We start from the raw sequence: 19,918 nt of genomic DNA on the forward strand, positions 1-19,918 counted from the left end.
TACAAACAAACCTTGCGTAAAATCCATTTAAATTTGATGTTGGTCTGGTGAAGGGAGGGACAAGAGTAACTCCTTGGCCTCTCCTAATGGAGCGGTAATTAAGCTACAGGCTGTGGAAAGGGGAGAGCTGTGTGTTGTCTGTCAGGGATTTCCTAAAGAAGGCTACGTCTATTTGTGTACATAATGAGTTCACTGGTGGCAATGACGTGGCTGTGTTTAAAGGGATGTGTTTGTTAATTAAACGTTCTGCTTGTTGCTGGATACCCTCTAGTTTCCTCATATTTTTCGTTGTCATTGAATGCCAGGAAGAAAGGTCATATAGTAGTATAGGCTGCACCAGGGAAATATAAGCTGTTCGTAGGGCACTTCTTCCTCCCAAGAGACATCTATGGACAAAACCTAGCGCTCTGTATGCCTTACACCTCACTTCCTCCATGTGTTTATTCCATTTCAGATTGTCCATAATGTGAATACCGAGCAGTTTGATGGAGTTAGAAGTCGGCAGTTGGATTCCATATAGAGTAGGTTGGTTCTGGATTGGTTGTCTAGCTCTGCTGAGTCTTATATATTTACACTTCTTATTATTTATATACATTTTATTTACCTCACACCACAGAGCTATACTATCCAGATCTGATTGGAATTGTACAATATCATCACTGTTTTCCATGGCTCTGTAAATGACTGTGTCATCGGCATACTGCGAGATGGTCGAATTTACACAATCCAGTAAGTCTAGAGCATAAATCATGTACAGGAGGGGCTCTATCACACTGCCCTGAATTACTCCAGAAGTAATTGTGGTTTTGTCTGATTTGGCTCCTCCGTACACAACACATTGATTTTGACCCACCAAAAATGACCTCAGCCATGACAGCAGTTTATCCTGAATACTGTTGTTGCTAAGTTTTAACAGAAGTCTTTGATGTGACACCTTGGTGTTGAAATTGATAAAAAATTGCTGTAAATTATCACACCTGGGAAAATGGAGCAGGAAATTATAATGATGATGATGATGATTGTTGTAAATTACATTTTCTGTGAATATATTCATCCTTTCTTATTTTCAAATTTCTGTAGCCATGGGTAATATTAGAAGTATTACTCATTATGCATCCTAGTTAGTAGATAATTTTAGACTTGTTTTAGAGGGAAAACAAATTTGTTGATTAAAAAAATATATTTGAAACAACTAAGCATACACTGTGCAGGTTTTACTGCATTTATTCTGTATTACTGGTACACAAAGAGCTCTCTTGAAATAAAATTGGTGCCCGAAAAGGCAAATTCCATTTACCAAACAGTACAGCTTGAGAGAGTCAAGCTCTGCATTTGGGAGGTGAGTGGTCTGGCCCACAATTGGTTGTACTGAGAATGACTTTCCGTGGTTTCCCACTCTAATGAATGTTGTTACTGGTTTTTACGTCCCACTAACTACTTTTTCATTAAAAAAAAATTCTTTTATGTGCCAGTAAATATACAGACACAAGGCTGATATATTTGAGCACCTTCAAATACCACCAAACTGAGCCAGGATCGAACCTGCCAAGTTGGGGCCAGAAGGCCGTGCCTCAACTGTCTGAGCCACTCAGCCTGGCTGTTTTCCCACACTCACTTTCAGGGAAATGCCAGAGAAGTTCCTTTTATAGACCCTTTACTGCAGCTCAAATCACTGTCGCCCATCTTCTGGTCAGAGAGATGGTGCCACCCTCTAATTGGTCTCTAAATACCCTTTAGGGTTAGAATGAAAACTTGAAAAAAAAATCCATTTGCAAATTCTGTTGCTGCAATCATGATTGTGAGCTTAAGATAAGTTTTTTGATTACTTGATAAGCCACATTTTGGGGCAATTAGAACCTGCTGATGCTTCATTTTGTGTGTTTAATAGGTTCAAGATAACTAAGCAGGATAGAAGATATTACTTATTATTGATTTCTTGAATGCAAAGAATGTTGAACTAATACACAATCATCATTAATGCTGTAAGGAATGTGGAGAAAGTACCTTGCATGATTTAGAAAAAGAGGAGGAAGGTTTGAAACTTCACTGAAATACTGCACCTGGGATATGCATGGCAAACATCACAGAAGCAAGTGCAGGGTATAGTAAGTTAGCGCTACCCCACAAATAAATTATACCCAATACTATGAGCAATAACTATTAGTAACTAATAACATTTTGTTTACCACATCCTCCAAACTTATTAATAAATCCCCATCTTACCTGCAGAAGACTTACGTGCCCATCTATACCAGCCTTGTTAGCACTACCTCTGCTGCAGGTAAGAGGACTGTGGAGGGGCAGGTGCAACGGGGGAATTTCGGAAGTGTGGCTTCACCTGAACGTACTATTGTGATGTGTATACACCTTGGCTCTGCTCATAGCCATCCTCTTAAATCGTGACACTCTGTTTTGCAAGGCAGTACTGTGCCGTGCTGAGCATCTCTTTCAACTGTTATGCCAATATTATGGCACAGTAGCACCATGTTTTTATGCTGCTGTGCTGTTTGCTGCTGTCTTGCTTTGTTGTGCTTATTTTAGCAGGAAAAGTTATTGCAAGTGAATCGAGATGAATTTGATAGTTTGCTATCACATACATTTTATCAAGGCTGTTAAAGAAGAAAATGGAGATTAAAAGGGTTAGAAGACCAATAATGGCTATTAAACTTCCACAGACAATTGTAATTTTAATAAAATAAACCTTTTGATGCTAGTATGTTTGATAAATATGACTGGTTGTTCAGCTGTGATGTCAAGAATATTCTGTTTTGTTTCCTGTGTGTCTTGATAACTTTTCTGTCAGCAATGATAGGAAAATAGATTTTTTTCCATTAGGTGAGTCACAATATTTCAGTTTTGAAATGTAAAATATTTTAAAATATTTTTCAATTCAAAAGGCATACTACCACTTAGCATGGCAGTAATTTCTGTGCATTCTTGTGAAGGTGAAAAGTCTGAAGTATAAGTTAATGTAATTGAAAATATGCAACCCCTTACACACCAAGTCACCAGTCACCAACAGCTGCCTGAATGTGGCTAATGTTAATTAGAGGTATGCAACTGAGGAGAAAATTTGGGAGAACAAATAACTTGTCAATGAATATTGAATTTTCACAACCGCACTGAGTACTTAACATCTCTTCAACACATACTAAATGCATGTAACACGACCTAATAGGTTTTGATTACAGTGTGACGGCAGTAGTGCCAGACCTGTAGATTAGATCCTTTCCATCAGAACAAAGATAGCCTAGGCCACCATATCTTGATTGGCAGAGCAACCGACGCGAAATCGGGAGGTTGTCGGTTTGGATCCCACTGGTGTCCAGTTGGCCATTTTTATTCTGTACTTAACATCTCTTCAACACATACTAAATGTACATAACATGACCTAATAGGCTGAAAGTCGGTTTAGATTAAATAACTTGTCATTTTCCCATTTTTTGCTAAAAGTTTGACTATCAATTCACCAAAAATTTGCATCAGATGGTTTATGTAGCCAAAGACATGCTTACGTTATTTACTTAGGAACATTATTGGAAATGGCATGCCAGTGTATTGCCTTTTCTCAAATGATACAGAAGCAATGTAATGAATTTCTGAACCACATCTTTACAGACATTGAGGCATGGTTGATACACTGAAGCAGCATTCAATTAAGTGCAGACATATACAGTATATCACCAACAATTACAAAATTCAAACAAACAAAATTAGTTTGCATGTGCAGGGTCCTTTGAAATAGTCATTAAGTTTTGCATATTAAATTCTTCCCTGCAGGCTAAGTACTCACAGACACCTGCTGACCACATAATTATTACTATTCCTAGGTACCGTCGTATTATAAATGTTACTTAGGTAAGTCTGTTGTAGAAAGTTCTGAAAGAATGTACATGAACACCTACAACAGGATATGAAGCAAAATACAGCAAGAAATAAACTGTTATTTGTAGTGAGACCACCTACAAATGAAATTACATATATTTAAAAAACAATAAGCACGTATCACTGATGGAATAATGATGATAACATATGCTAACTAGTAACTCTTAATCAGTAACAGAAATAGAACCCTGGACTGGGTCCAACCAACCCTTTCAACTTGTCATGACATACCCAGCTTGGACTTTGCCTTTCCAATCAGGAGAGAGGGATTTACTGTGGTTAATCTTCAACATAGTCACCCTGTGATCAGACTTTTGGGTCCGTAGCTATCACATTGACATCATCTTTCAGCCCGAGTCTTTGATAGAGACGTGACTCAAAATTTCTAATGTTATCACCAGCTCTGTAAATAACTCTGTATTTCCCAATGCTGTTCAAAATAAATGCGTTACATACAAATTACATACAAGATCCAATATCGAGACCTCTCAGCTTCCACACTTTACCCTATAATAAAATTAATGCACAAAAAACCACAATAATAAGTATAATGAATTGTAAAAAATATGTTCTATCACACATTGTACAGAAATCTTCACTGAAACCCTTCAAAAATTCAGGTTGGGATCTTGGTAGTCCAGAACAAATGATCTTTCAGGGTGGATGGTACCATCTGAAAATTTCTCTTCTGGTTATGGAGAAAGATTAGAGACGTGGAAAGCATTCCACAGGTTACGCTCCAGAGTTGATTGGTCAAGACTGACTTGAAGAAATATGGATTTGTTTGAGACCCCATTCTGTGTGAATGTGGGGAAGAGCGAACTATGCACCATCTCCTTGTACTTGGTTACATGCACCTTAAGGAAAATGATGCATGCAACAACTGAGCTTGTGATCTGGCAAAACGCTGGTCACAATGTATTTAACTTGTCCATGTGTTGTATTTACAGTTTATGAATGCTCGTAGTGTTTATAGTCGGCTCGGTCTTCAGCCCTGAGGCTGGTTGGATCCCCAAATAACACCACCAAAGTTTATGAGATTGTAAGGAAACCAAAAAGATGATGATGATGATGATGATGATGATGGTGTTTGCTGTTTAAAGGGGCCTAATAGCTAGGTCATCAGCCCCTAATGGTATGAAGTGAACGACACAAAAATTAAAAACTTCAAAATGTATCCATGATGATGAAAAAATGATTGTGAAACAGAACAATCAGTGGAACCAATTTGCAATGCCTTCATTATTGGGATGATACTCATTATCTAATGAGGGTCCAAAATCCAGTTCACTGGCCCCTAATAAAGGTACTAATCACTGGTAAAGCAGAACCATGGGTGTTCCTCCAATGGTGGTACTAATCACAGATAACATAGACTCATCGTGTTTCACTTATGGTGGTACTAATCACAGGTAATGAAGACCCATGGTATGTCACACAAAATGGCATCACTCACAGGTAACACAAACCTATGGTGTTTTGCAAATAAGGGCACCACTCACAAGCAATGCAGACCGATGGTGTTCCTCACTTAGTAGAACTAATCACAGACCACGTATACTCATGGTGTTGCTCATATAGTGCTACTAATCACAGGCAATGTAGACCGATGGTGTATCACACATTATGGCAATGCCCACAGTCAACACAAATCCATGGTGTTCCTCACATAATGGTACTACTACTCTCAGGCAACACAAACCCATGGTGTTTCTCACATAATGGTACTACTACTCTCAGGCAACACAAACCCATGGTGTTCCTCACATAATGGTACTACTACTCTCAGGCAACACAAACCCATGGTGTTCCTCACATAATGGTACTACTAATCTCAGGCAACACAAACCCATGGTGTTCCTCATATAATGGTACTACTACTCTCAGGCAACAAAAACCCATGGTGTTCCTCACATAATGGTACTACTAATCTCAGGTAACACAAACCCATGGTGTTCCTCACATAACGGTATTACTACTCTCAGGCAACGCAGACCCATTCTTAACACAGTGGAACTGACCGCTGGAATACACACGATGACCATTACCACAAACAACACCCAGACTTGTAGTGTTTCTTGCATAATGGTACTGCTCCCATGTAACGTAGACCCATGGTTTTCCTTGCAAGGTGGTATTAGTTGCAAGTAAAGTTGACCCATGGTGTTCAACATGTAATGATACTAATTACAAGTATTCTCATAGTTCTAATCTCATCATCACTTGGTCACCCCTTTTAGTCACCTCTTCATTTGCGTCCCCCATCTACAGGGGGTAAACCAAAAAAGAAACTGGGGTGTACAAGGAATGATGAGGAGTGGGATTTACCATTGCCTTCCTCACAGTGCTCCCAGGAACTGTTTCAGATTTATATTTATACTAGCAAGATACCCGTGCTTCGCTACGGTATTATACTGAAATTCGTAATTGAATGCTTATTGTTTTAGATATATAATACACCAAAATTCGCGATCTGACTCGTTTTCTGCGAGAATCTGCCAAAATTCGCGATCTGACTCGTTTTCTAATAGATTACGGCAAGTTTCCTCCCATTTTTCAATCTTTCTTTCCAGCAATCGATTTCGTACTTTCTGGGCTAGGTCCAGGTATTCCACCCGGTCAGTTGGGTCCCTAAATCTTTGCCATCTTTTCCTATAAGCATTTTTAATATGGATCAAATCCTTCAGGAGATCCGGCGTGGTGTCGTCTTGGATGCCTTGGCGGTACTGAACCCGCGCCCGGACTGCATTCTTAGTCATTACCTGTCCAGGACCCGTTTCCAGCGTGGCCCGCACATTTGACGACGGTTCAGAACATTATTATTATTATTATTATTATTATAGATGTTCTGGACCCCACAGCAAGATGCAAGACCGCTACTTGGCAGTAAATTACATCTGCTGCCATTGTCATTGTTGACAATGTGACCAGCACCATTGTCGCGCGGAGGCAAGTGTGCGGGATTACTGGCGATGCGATTGACGTACTTCCATGCATTATTGACCTTATTATAGAGGTGAACAATTTGACGGTCAATCTCATTCCTATCGTTTATTTCAAATGTGTTAAAATTTTTATTTATATGTCAGGAGAATCTACTGTAATCTAAGAACGTTCTCCGAAGGAAAAGATGGCTGTCGAAAACGAACCCAGGAAAGATTAAAAATGATCGGTTTATGATCAGAATAAGTACATCGAAAATCTACAGCCTGTTTCCAGTCATTCGACAGGGTCAGGAATGGAATGAAGAAAGCCCCATCTATCTGCGACAATAGGAATTATGTCGGCTGCCGAAGCACTCCTCTGGGGAAATGATCGATGAATGACAAATGAAATGAAATATTGGACAGTGTTGCTGGAATGAATGATGACAGGGAAAACCGGAGTATCCGGAGAAAAACCTGTCCAGCCTCCATTTTGTCCAGCACGAATGTCACATGGAGTGACCGGGATTTGAACCACGGAACCCAGCTGTGAAAGGCCGGCGCACTGCCGCCTGAGCAACGGAGGCTCCTTATAAGTACATTATGAACAGTAAAATCAATTGGTCTCACCTCCATTTACACCCCACCGCCGTTAAATTTATTACCCCCCCCAAAAAAAATTAAAAGAAGTCGTGTTTCTTTACGTTTAGAGACTCCAAACACCAATGTTCACGTCCATTACGTTCAGTTTTGTGATATAGCCTAAGTATCACCATATAAATAATTCACTTTTTCACTTCCTATCACACTCCCCCCTCCCCCCCTCCCCAAGTGAATTTTCCGGCAAAAAATACTTGTTCCTTTAATAGTAAAGGATTTTCTAAATACCAATTATCACGACTCCAACTTCTTCAGTTTTTGATTTATGTGTCCTCATGAAAGGAATTCAAATCCTTTTCACCCCCACCCCCAAGATGATTTCACGCTGCCCCCAAAAACGCGTTTTTCATTGTTTTATAGGAGATCCAAATACCAATTTTCACGTCTGTAACAACTTTATTTTTTATTAGATGTATGTATTCTCATACAATTAAGTCAATTAATTTTTCAATTCTTTCACACACACACCCCCCCCCCCCTTTCGTTGGATTTTCCGAGAATACGTGTTTCTTTACTTTTAAAGCAGATTCCAAATATCAAATTTCATGTATGTAACATCTTCATTTTTGAGATATCAGTAGCCTAATTAATTAATTCAACACCATTTTCAGTCACATTTCCCCCCCCCCCCCTCCGCCCAAGTGGTATTTCCGAAAACTAAAAATACACGTTTCTTTATTTTTAATAGAGATAAAAAATACCATTTTTCACATCTGTAACATGTTAAGTTTTTTGAGATACACTGTAGAAATTCTCATTTTAAAATTTCATCCCTCTTTTGTTCCCCTTAAGTGGAGTTTCCAAAAACAAACCACCTATGTTTCTATACATTTACAGGAGATTTCAAATACCCACTTTTTACATGTATAACATTTTACGTTTCTCAGATATTCTGTAGATATAGTCTTTCAAAAAATTCACCCCTATTTGTCACTCCTGTTTAACCGCCATTAATTGGATTTTCTGAAAACAAAAAATGCGTGTTCCTTTATTTTTAAAGGAGATTATAAGTACCGGTATCCTGATTAAAGGCATTCAACCCTTTTTTCACCCTTTTTCACCCCTCCTATTGGGATTTTCCGAAAACAAAACAATTATTACATCTGTAAACTTTTAAGGTTTTAAGGTGTAGACACACTCATTTTAAAAATTCACCCCTCTTTTCACCCCCCATTATTAGGATTTTCCACAAACGAAAAAATACCTGTTTCTTTATTTTTAAAGTAGATCCCAAATACCAATTTTCAGGTCTGTAATATCTTCAGGTTCTGAAATATAAGTAGCCTCATTAGAGGCATTCAACCATTTTTTCACTCTTTTCCACCCTTTCTATTGGGATTTTCCAAAAACGAAAAATACATGTTTCTTTATTTTTAAAGGAGATTCTAAATACCAATTTTTACATCTATATACTTTGAAGGTTTTGAGATATAGATACCCTCATTTTAAAAATTCACCCCCTTTTCACCCCCGCATTAATTGGATTTTCCAAAAACAAAAAATACGGGTTCCTTTGTTTTTAAAGGAGATCCCAAACACCAATTTTCAGATCTGTAATATCTTCAGTTTCTGAGATATAAGTATCCTCATTAAAGGCATTCAACCCCTTTTTCACCCCTTTTCGCCCCTCCTATTGGGATTTTCCGAAAACAAAAAAATACATGTTTCTTTATTTTTAATGAAGATTCTAAATACTAATTTTTACATCTGTAAACTTTCAAAGTTTTGAGATATAGATGCACTCATTTTAAAACTTCACCCCCTTTTCACCCTCCCATTAATTGGATTTTCCAAAAACAAAAAAAATACGTGTTTCTTTGTTTTTAAAAGAGATCAAAAGTACCAATTTTCAGGTCTGTAATATCTTCAGTTTCTGAGATATAAGTACCGGTATCCTGATTAAAGGCATTCAACCCTTTTTTCACCCTTTTTCACCCCTCCTATTGGGATTTTCCGAAAACAAAACAATAGATGTTTCCTTATTTTTAAAGATGATTCTAAATACCATTTTTTACATCTGTAAACTTTTAAAGTTTTGAGATATAGATACACTCATTTTAAAATTTCATCCCCCTTTTCACCCCCTTAGCGACGGAATATCCAAAAATCCTCTCTTAGCGAGCACCTACATCTTAACATGAATATATCCCCAAAATTTCATTTCTTTATGTCCAGTAGTTTTGGCTCGGCGATGATGAATCAGTCAGTCAGGACAAGTTATTTTATATATATAGATGGTTTTGTCTGTTATGTTAGGTGACATCTAATATGACTAAATCAATAAAAGATAAAAAACAAACAAACAAACAAACAAACAAACAAACAAACAAACAAACAAACAAACAAACAAACAAACACACAAACAAACAAACAAACAATCAATCAATCAATCAAACAAAGTACATTATTTTAAGTTGGTATATTACATTCTGTTTACTTACTTCTTACCAGCAGACAGAGAGTGAACTCTTTGGTTATTTTCTCATTTTTTGCCCTCAGCACGTACAAGCCACTATCACTCCCTCGAGCATTCAGAATATGAAGTATTGTTTGCATGGTTTTGTCAATGGTAATAGCATACTTCTTGTTATCTGAGAGAGGAAAACCATGAGAATTATGCCAGCTGATATTTGGACGAGGAAAAGCATTGACGTCTATGATCCATGTCACGTTTTCACCTTCTCTTACAACAGTACAGCCATCCACTGCATTCTGAAGAGTGAAGTTAATGAAGGCAGTATTGGGATCTGGAACAGAAAACAGACTAACTGATGTACTTAAAACAAAGTAGCATGCAAATGATTTGGGGAAAAACCTGTCTTTGCTTTTGCCATTTTGTTTGTGGGACTAGGTACATTTCCGTAAGTATTAATGTTAGATATAATATGCTTATGTAATGCATGAAAACACTATACCGTATATATGCAAATAATATCTGCTATTGAATAATCCCTGCATCCTAAATTTACAAAGATAATTTTTTGAAAAAATTGTTTTGTATTTGCATAGCATTGTAAAAGCTGGCCCCGTGGTGTAGGGGTAGCATGCCTGCCTCTTACCTGGAGGCCCCAGGTTCAATTCCCAGCCAGGTCAGGGATTTTTACCTGGCTCTGAGGGCTGGTTCGAGGTCCACTCAGCCTACGTGATTAGAACTGAAGATATCTGATGGCGAGATAATGGCCCCAGTCTAGAAAGCCAAGAATAAGGGCCAAGAGTATTCATCGTGCTGACCACATGACACCTCATAAACTGCAGGCCTTCAGGCTGAGCAGTGGTTGCTTGGTAGGCCAAGGCCCTTCAGGGCTGTAGTGCCATGGGGTTATATTAGGTTAGGTTATAACACTGTAAAATATTTAGACTGAAAATACTACAGCACAATAAATTATAAACTTATGAAACAGCCCGTCACATAATAATCCTCAAAATACCAATGCCATCTGATCTGCATTAGCAATTTGCAAGAAATTAATTTCTTTAGTACAAACTATAGCGTACAGTATCTGTACAAATCCACATTTTTTTTCTTCATAGATAACTGGCTGGAAGATGTTGCACATTGCTAGATTTGCAATGAAAACTGAAATTACTTTACTCAAAAACATGTGTAAACCATCCACAACTAGTCTTAATACCTATAACATTTCATTCTCTTGCTATTACTACAACTTTCAACTGATAAATTTCACTTGTGACTGCATATCCAAACTGTCTCTTTTCAGTCACATTTCGCATATCCTATTTTTAATTTCTAGATACTTTGCTTTTTGTCTGAAAAATGCCTGGCAGTAACCATTTCTCTGTTTAAAACAACACTGAAAAGAAAACAGGACAAAGAAAGAGTAAAACAATGAAGATGACTACCATGAACTGGAATCTAACCTGTGTCCTCTCATAGTACAAAAGTTAACATACACAATGAAGGTTAATAAGGAAGAGGTCGAAGAAGAGTTAGGTGTATGAGAAAGGGCAGGATTTCATACAGAAGGAATTGAAGAGGAATGTTACTAATACTGGAAAAGTGGGAGAGCTTTTGAAGAGAATTATTTTGGATAGTATAAGTAAGAAGGCAAACTTAAAGAAGAAGAGCTCCAGAGATTGTTGCCAGTGAAAAATTTGTTATGATACTGTAGCTCATTTTGTCATTATTTAGGTATGTTCTTGGTTTATACAGAAAGTATATTTGTATACAGGGTAGCTAGCCCACATAAGTTTTCACATCATATATCTTTTGATCAGTTAAAATAGTTTTCACAATATGGGGCATATGAAAGAGTGAACAACATGTGTCTTATGCTTTAATATGCATCAAAGTAGTGATACCAGTTTTTTCTTAAACAAAACAGTATCCATTTCTGCCACATACGTAGTTAGTTACAGACAACCATATTCAGCAATTCCTGACAAAACAGAGCTTCTCAACACACATTCTACAACATGTCCTCCTCTGTCTTATGCATGTCTAAGTAAGGGATATGTACATTCAACCTTCATGACTCATATCAGCAGAAAATACATAGGTGAGGTGAGTTCTTCTTTTCCTTCTCTTCTATTTTTTCCACATCCGTGGGGTTGCAGACCCAAACTGTGTCAACATGTGAATTTGGCCATCTTTTACTGCTGGATGCCCTTCCTGATGCCAACCCTATGTGGAAGGATGTAATCACTATTGCATGTTTCTGTGATGGTTGTTGGAATATGAAGAGGAGATTGTTGGGTCAGATACAAACACTCAGCCCCTGAGCCAGAAAAATTAATGAGAAGGGATTAAAATCCTGACCTGGCTGGGAATTGAACCCAGGGCCCTCTAAACCTAAGGATAGTATGCTGGTCATTCAGTGAAGGAGTCGGACAGGTGAGATTAGTACGTCTGAGGTTATTTGTACATTCACTCCCCTTGGTGACATCAACATGAGGTACGAGTCATACATACCCCTTCTCTTTTTGATCTTCAGACTAATTACTCCTGACAGCACCACATTTTAAACTGTACACACTTCAGTATACTTTTTCACCAGTGCTTGCTCCTTATTTCATTGTGTAAATAATTGCATCACTGCATTTGGCTGGTTACGACCAACTATATACGTGACAGAAGTGGGTATAGTTCCATTAGATAAAAAGCAAGTTGCTGTCCCTGCCTTGGTGCACATATTACATGTTCTTTCATGTGCCCCTTATTTTTATTCATCTGGATGAAAATTGACTATTACTATTTTCAACTAGTCAGAAGGTATTTGAGATGAAAAATTTAGTGGGCCACCCTGTGTATTGAGGTATAAACCAAATCCCATGGTACAACATCCCTGAAGGGGCTTGAACTACTAAGTAACTGCTGCACAATCTGAAGGCCTGCAGATTATGAGGCGACATGTGGTCAGCACAACAAATCCTCTTGGCCATAATTCTTGGCTTTTTAGACTGGGGCTGCTATCACACTGTCAGACAGCCCCTCAATTATAATCACGAAGGTTAAGTGGACTTCAAACCAGCCCTCAAATCTTGACGGAAATCAAACCCAGGTCAGAGGCAGATATGCTACTCCTACATAGCGGGGCTGGCATATTGATCTATAAGGCTATTGCATTTGATGTTTAATACCAAATAAATTATTCAGTGATTATTCCCCTTGAAACAAAACCACTTCCTCTCTCATATCGTTTATCTTCAGAAAGTGAATAAGAAACCCACCAGAAATCATTGTGTTGTCCAGATTTGAACCATTCACTTTTGTTTCTGTTTAAAGTATGAGAATTACCAGGTGTTTACTTTAGAAAGTTTCTTTTGCATTTACTACTAAACATTAGTGTCCACAAATAGTGCACCCTAACTAAGTTCACAATAGGCATTTCAGCCAGCACTTTACCTGCAGACTGGAGGTCACTCCATTCCTTTCATGTTCAGCAGCTTGTTCAATCATCCAGTTTCAAATCATGTCTTGTGTTGAAGCAGAGGTGTTAATATTTGATCTGATTACTACCCAAACATATTTATCACTTTCATCACCAAAGTTTTTCTTTTTTTGCTAGTGGCTTTACGTTGCACCAACACAGATAGGTCTTATGGCGACGATGGGATAGGAAAGGGCTAGGAGTTGGAAGGAAGTGGCCATGGCCTTATTTAGGGTACAGCCCCAGCATTTGCCTGGTGTGAAAATGGGAAACCACGGAAAACCATCTTCAGAGCTGTCGACAGTGGGATTCAAACCCACTATCTCCCGGATGCACGCTCACAGCTGCACGCCCCTAACAGCATGGCCAACTCGCCCAGTGGCAAAGTTAACCCCAGGCGAGTAATCTCCAGTAGGTACATTATGTGCTTTAAATTTTATGCGATAAACAAACTAAATTTCACAGACGCAAACTGAACATGATATTATCGTGTGATAACTTCATCTTTCCTGGTCATTTTCTCTATTAACTGGGGTTAAGCCTAGGTTTACTGGCCCTGTGGTGTAGGGATAGCATACCTGCCTCTAACCCGGAGGCCCTGGGTTAGATTCCCACCCAGGTCAGGGATTTTTACCTGGATTTGAGGGCTGGTTCGAGGTTCACTCAGCCTATGTGATTACAATTGAAGGGCTGTCTGACGGTGGGATGGTGGCCCCAGTCTTGAAAGCCAAGAATAATGCCCAAGAGGATTCATCGTGCTAATCACACGACACCTCATAATCTGCATGCCTTGGGGCTGAGCAGCGGTTGCTTGGTAGGCCATGGCCCTTCGTGGCTATTGCGCCATGGGGTTTTGTTTTCTTTGGTTTGGTTTGGTTTAAGCCCAAGTTTATGATCAGATGCCCTTCCTGAAGCCAACCCTATTGAAGGGATGAATTCACTACTGTATGTGTCTTTGGTGCCTGTATGTGCTGTATGTAAATTAAGATGATTAAAAACACTCAATCCCTAAGCTAGCAGAATTCACCAAACATGGCTAAAATTCTCAGCTGGGAATTGAACCTAGGGCCCTCTAAACAAAAGGCCACTATGCTGACCATTTGGCTAAGGTGCTATGTATCATGTAATGGCTGTATTATCTAAATCAGTTACGGTAATTCACTCACCTGAAAGCAAGTTATCTGAATTCAAATCCTGAGAGCAGTCAGCAATTTTGCATTCAGTAAGATCACTGTAGTCTTACCATTTATGCACTGTTAATTTTCATCAAATAGGTGAATCATTTCAAGTTCTTAGTATGCATATACTTGCAGGATTGTTGTATAATAAGTGAAATTGAAGAGTAAGAAAGGTAATTCTGTGTGCTCGTAGTTGCGATCAATGGTATTCTATAAGAAGCAAGCTCTTGGGAGGAAACTTAGCTTTACATTGGTCTGTTTTCAAATAGACTTTACTATACGGGAGTACAAGTTGGGTGGGCTTCAGAATATTTTATACAGAAGTTGGAAGTAACAGGCATTAAGGCAGCAACAATGATTGCTGGTACATGGAAGTGAGAATCATTGCAGGAGGGGGTACTCAGAATAAGGAGATGACTAAGTTAGGAACGAACTCAATTGATGAAGCTTGCATGTAAGCCAGCTCAGGTTGAGTCATGTGAGATGAATGGAAAAGAATAGGTTATCTAGGAGACATGGTTATGGAGAGTATGAGAAGCAGAAGTAGACCAACACAATGTTGGTTAGACTTAGCTTTTAATGATTTAAAGATGAGGCGAAGAACTAAATGAGACTGCAGTATGTATGTTTTATGTCTTAGACATGTTTACCTGATGTTGCAGTGCTAGTTGCAAATAGAGGACTGTAAAGGTGCATAGTTAGTTCACAAAAGCTTGCACTCTGAATGCCGAAAGGCATAATATTCAATAATTAAAAATGTATTTATGTAAGTTTGTGTGCATGCACGTACTGTATGTAGTTTTTATCCAAAATCAACTGTTCACTGCGTATGTAATTTTTGAGCTTAACTGAACTCAGAGTTGTATACTAGATAATTATCAAAGCATTTTATCTTAAATATTAATAAAGATAGCTCAGCGTCTAGGAATACATGCCACACCGACTACAATCTTATTACTATAGCCATCCTTGATATTCTATTCACTACCGGGCGAGTTGGTCATGCGGGTAGAGGCATGCCGCTGTGAGCTTGCATCCGAGAGATATGGGTTCGAATCCCACTGTCGGCAGCCCTGAAGATGGTTTTCCGTGGTTTCCCATTTTCACACCAGGCAAATGCTGGGGCTGTACCTTAATTAAGGCCACAGCCGCTTCCTTCCAATTCCTAGCCATTCCTATCCCATTGTTGCCAGAAGACCTATCTGTGTCGGTGTGACGTAAAGCCCCTAGCAAAAAAAATAAAAATAAATAAATAAATCTATTCATTGCAATCCCCCATTCCAACTCCAGACAGAGTGTATTTTTCTTAGGGGTTTAAAGTTCTTTTCTTCCCCATTTCCAGTCAAGATTGTAAAAGTAAAAGCACCAAAAAACACAGAAATAACAATTTTCACAAACCAAACTTAATACAACTTAAGTTCATTATGTAGGGAAAATGTGACTTGCCTGGTGTCTGTTTCATAGTTGCTCACCTGACCAGTAATTTTAAAATCTCATATTCATGTCTGAAGTAAGTTGACCCTTCTCATCTCTGTCTATATGAAAAACAAAACCTTAAGAGAAGATTCTTTCAAATATTCACTTTTGTGTTCAAAAACCAAATAATTTAATGTGCATTAGAATACCTTTCATTACCTAAAACATTGACTGTTGTACTAGCATTATTAGTCTTGCCCATGTGATTTGTTGCAATGCATGTATATACACCACTTTCTCCTTTTTGCATTGCATGCAATGTCAAATTTTTAGAGACTTGAAAGCCGGTACTTTTCAACTTCAGATCAAGGTTGTCAACTGTGAATCGTTTAGCCTGTAAAATAATAACAGATTTTGAGTATCTTAGATGCTATAAGATTAAGTTAGATCAGCATAATGACTAATGAAAGCAATAATAATAATAATAAAATATTACTTTATTACTGTTCAATAAGTGGAGTTTATTGGAGACAGAATCATATATTAAGAACATGACAAATATTATTAACTAGCAGTTCCCACAGCTCTGCCTGCAGTCTTTATTATATTTAAACACTGTCTGTAACAATAGTGAACTGTCCAGTAATAACTTACTTTTGATTACCCTCTCTGTTAAAATGTCATCTACCGAGCTTGATAGCTGCAGTCGCTTAAGTGCGGCCAGTATCCAGTATTCGGGAGATTAGGTTCGAACCCCACTGTCGGCAGCCCTGAAAATGGTTTTCCGTGGTTTCCCATTTTCACACCAGGCAAATGCTGGGGCTGTACCTTAATTAAGGCCATGGCCGCTTCCTTCCCACCTTCCCACTCCTAGCCCTTCCCTGTCCCATCGTCGCCATAAGACCTATCTGTGTCGGTGCGACGTAAAGCAACTAGCAAAAAAAAAAAAAAAAGTCATCTCTCACCTCAGTCTCTACATTAATTAACGTATCCAAGGCCGTAGCCATGGAATCCCTTTTCCAGAACAAGTACATACTTCTAACGGATTAGACAGCCCACGGTCTCTCATATAAACTAATACTGAACATACGGTGTTTGTACTGTACTCTACAGCAGCTGCCTCAACTGCGCAGCCATCCTGCTTTAAGCATGTGTACGATCTTATGTGAAATCTTACCTTATAAAAAATGCTGGAAGTGTCATCCTTCCTTGAATATACAGGCTGGTGACCACATTCTGGTTGACGTGAGTTCTGCTACTGTAATGTTTGTTATTTCGTTTGTAATGTTTTCCTTCAGTTCCTCCAATGTGTGAGGATTTGTTCGATACACTTTTTCTTTCACTGTTAGATTTGGAGAAAGAGGGGGAAATAGACCAGCACTGATCACTCTGTCTGTAAACAATTCTGAGATTGTAAGAAGGGGGTCTTCTGCTGTATGAGTAGGAGCTGAATCTTGTTGAAATCACCACATGATTTTTCTTCTTCCATTAACTGATGGAAAAATGGAAAAATTGTGATGGTGTTGGCACATTGTGGAAGGAGGTTATGTTGCGGCAAAGGAAAGTGTTGCTAACAAGGCCTAATTCATCTAGAAATCATCCTACAGTAATGAACAGATTCAGCGTTTTACGTGAAGTTTGGGAAGAGCAAGGAAGCACTTCTTTCTGCCAAGACGCGAGTTATCTGACAAAAAAACACCAAATTCACGCTGATAACGTGACTAAGAAAGTAAGGAAGGAGAAGAAAGTGAAACTGTTTGGTGATAGTCATGGTCGAGGCCTTTCAACAAATCTAGCAGAAATGCGAGCAGACAGTGAAGTGACAGGTTTTATTCAACCAGGTGACCCCCTTTCGGAAGTCGTGAAACCCCTCTTGAGGCATGTTGATAAACTCTCATCAAACGATGTCATAGTTATTGTTGGTGGAACCAACGATGTAGCGAGAAATGAAGGCCATCAGGCCACAAGTATTCTGAAAAGGACTCTACGCAAGCTGACCCGTATAAATGTGATAGTGACAAATGTGCCCCATATACATGATTTAACTGACTGGTCAATTGTGAATAAAGCTGTCAAGGACACATTTCAAAAATGTTACACTATTAGATATCAGTAAATTAAACCAAACTTCTCATACGAGGCATGGCATGCACTCGAGTAGACTGGGGAAGCAATATGTAAGCAAGTTAATAAGTAACATCATTACAAGTAAATATCAGGAAAAGACTGCCCTAGAATTACCTAGTCCGAGAAACATGTGTTAGATTCTGGACCCAATAACATTTCAATCCAGAATGTGGGTCCAGAATTAAATGATGACTTGGAGGCGATCAACAGTATTCTGTAAGAAGGGAGTCAGCTCCCAGACAAAACTATCTTTACATCGGTCTGTTTTCAGACCAACTTTGCTTTATGGGAGTGAAAGGTGGGTGGATTCAGGATATCTTATTCATAAGTTAGAAGTAACAGACATGAAAGTAGCGAGAATGATTGCTGGTACAAACAGGTGGAAACAAAGGCAGGTGGTTACTTGGAATGAGGAGATAAAGGCTAATTTAGGAATGCACTCGATGGATGAAGCTGTAGGCATAAGCCGGCTACGGTGGTAGGGTCATGTGAGGCAAATGGAGGAGGATAGGTTATGTAGGAGAATAATGGACTCTGTTATGGAGGGTAAGAGAAGTAGAGGGAGACCAAGACGACGATGGTTAGGCTCAGTTTCTAACGATTTGAAGATAAGAGATATAGAACTAAATGAGACCACAGCACTAGTTGCAAATAGAGGATTGTGGCAACGTTTAGTAAATTCGCAGAGGCTTGCAGACTGAATGCTCAAAGGCATAACAGTCTTTAATGATAATGTATGTATGTATGTATGTATGTATGTATGTATGTATGTATGTATGTATGTATGTATGTATGTATGTATGTATGTATGTATGTATGTATGTATGTATGATCTTGAAGTGCATAATTCTGAATTAGAATTTGAACTAACTTTAGCTTCCCTATGGTAAAACAGTAATTTTGTTAACCGTGTACCATTCACTGTATGCTGATTAAATGTATCATTCTGTCCAGTCATTAACAAATGATATTTAACTCAGAAACAATATTGCGCAACATGACGCCAACTGGAAGGGTGTGATGCCATATAGAACACGGGAACCCAGAAGGTGATTTCCCTAGGCGATGCATGAGTGAGACAGAATATGTGGAAGGGAGAAAAAGAGATAAGAATTTGCTTGGGGGAGAAGCATACCGTCCTAACAAATTTTTTTAGCGGGAGTAGTCATGTGCACCACATCACGGGAATTGAGTGATATCTCCTCTATCTGAAGGTTTTCCAGGATGATAAAAGGATGGAAATTATCTCCAGAATTTTACAAAGCCAATGATACGTCTAATGCTGTTAACAAATAATTATATTAATAACCCCGTAGTAAGCCGACCACCGTGAGAAAATATTTGGAGGCCGCATACCAAACTTAAGTTGTTTCCCGGGGCTTCCCAGGGCGTCGCGTGGGTTCCTGTCTCCTATAAGAGCTGAGAGATGTGGAAGGAGGGGATTCATTCGACGATAAGACTGCTGTCTGTGCGTGTCACGTGTCTTTACGCCAGAAACCTTTGTTTAGGACAAAGACTGTGAATAACGAGTGCTGTTGCGCTAACTTTGTTTCCGTGAATCGGTAATTTATAAACTTTCCGGTGGTAATTCCAGCATATCCTAATATTTAGACGCTTTGCAGTGAGGTCATGATTGCCTAATTAACTGATGGTGAGGAATACTGTATATACCGGAGGTAATTCAAGTGTAGGGTAACAATTACTTTTTTTTGCTAGGGGCTTTACGTCGCACCGACACAGATAGGTCTTATGGCGATGATGGGGTAGGAAAGGTCTAGGAGTTGGAAGGAAGCGGCCATGGCCTTAATTAAGGTACAGCCCCAGCATTTGCCTGGTGTGA

General features: G+C 38.8%; 1 protein-coding gene across 1 annotated transcript in view; it reads right to left on the reverse strand.

Moving 5' to 3' along the window:
* Positions 1–19,918, reverse strand: part of LOC136866091 (platelet-derived growth factor receptor alpha) — a 178,174-nt gene that overhangs the window by 147,218 nt on the left and 11,038 nt on the right. The window contains exon 2 of the mRNA XM_067142754.2: positions 9,911–10,216. Within this exon, the coding sequence (XP_066998855.2) occupies positions 9,911–10,216 (306 nt within the window). The remainder of the gene's footprint in view (positions 1–9,910; positions 10,217–19,918) is intronic.

This window comes from Anabrus simplex, chromosome 3, assembly GCF_040414725.1.
Source record: "Anabrus simplex isolate iqAnaSimp1 chromosome 3, ASM4041472v1, whole genome shotgun sequence".
Taxonomy (NCBI): domain Eukaryota; kingdom Metazoa; phylum Arthropoda; class Insecta; order Orthoptera; family Tettigoniidae; genus Anabrus; species Anabrus simplex.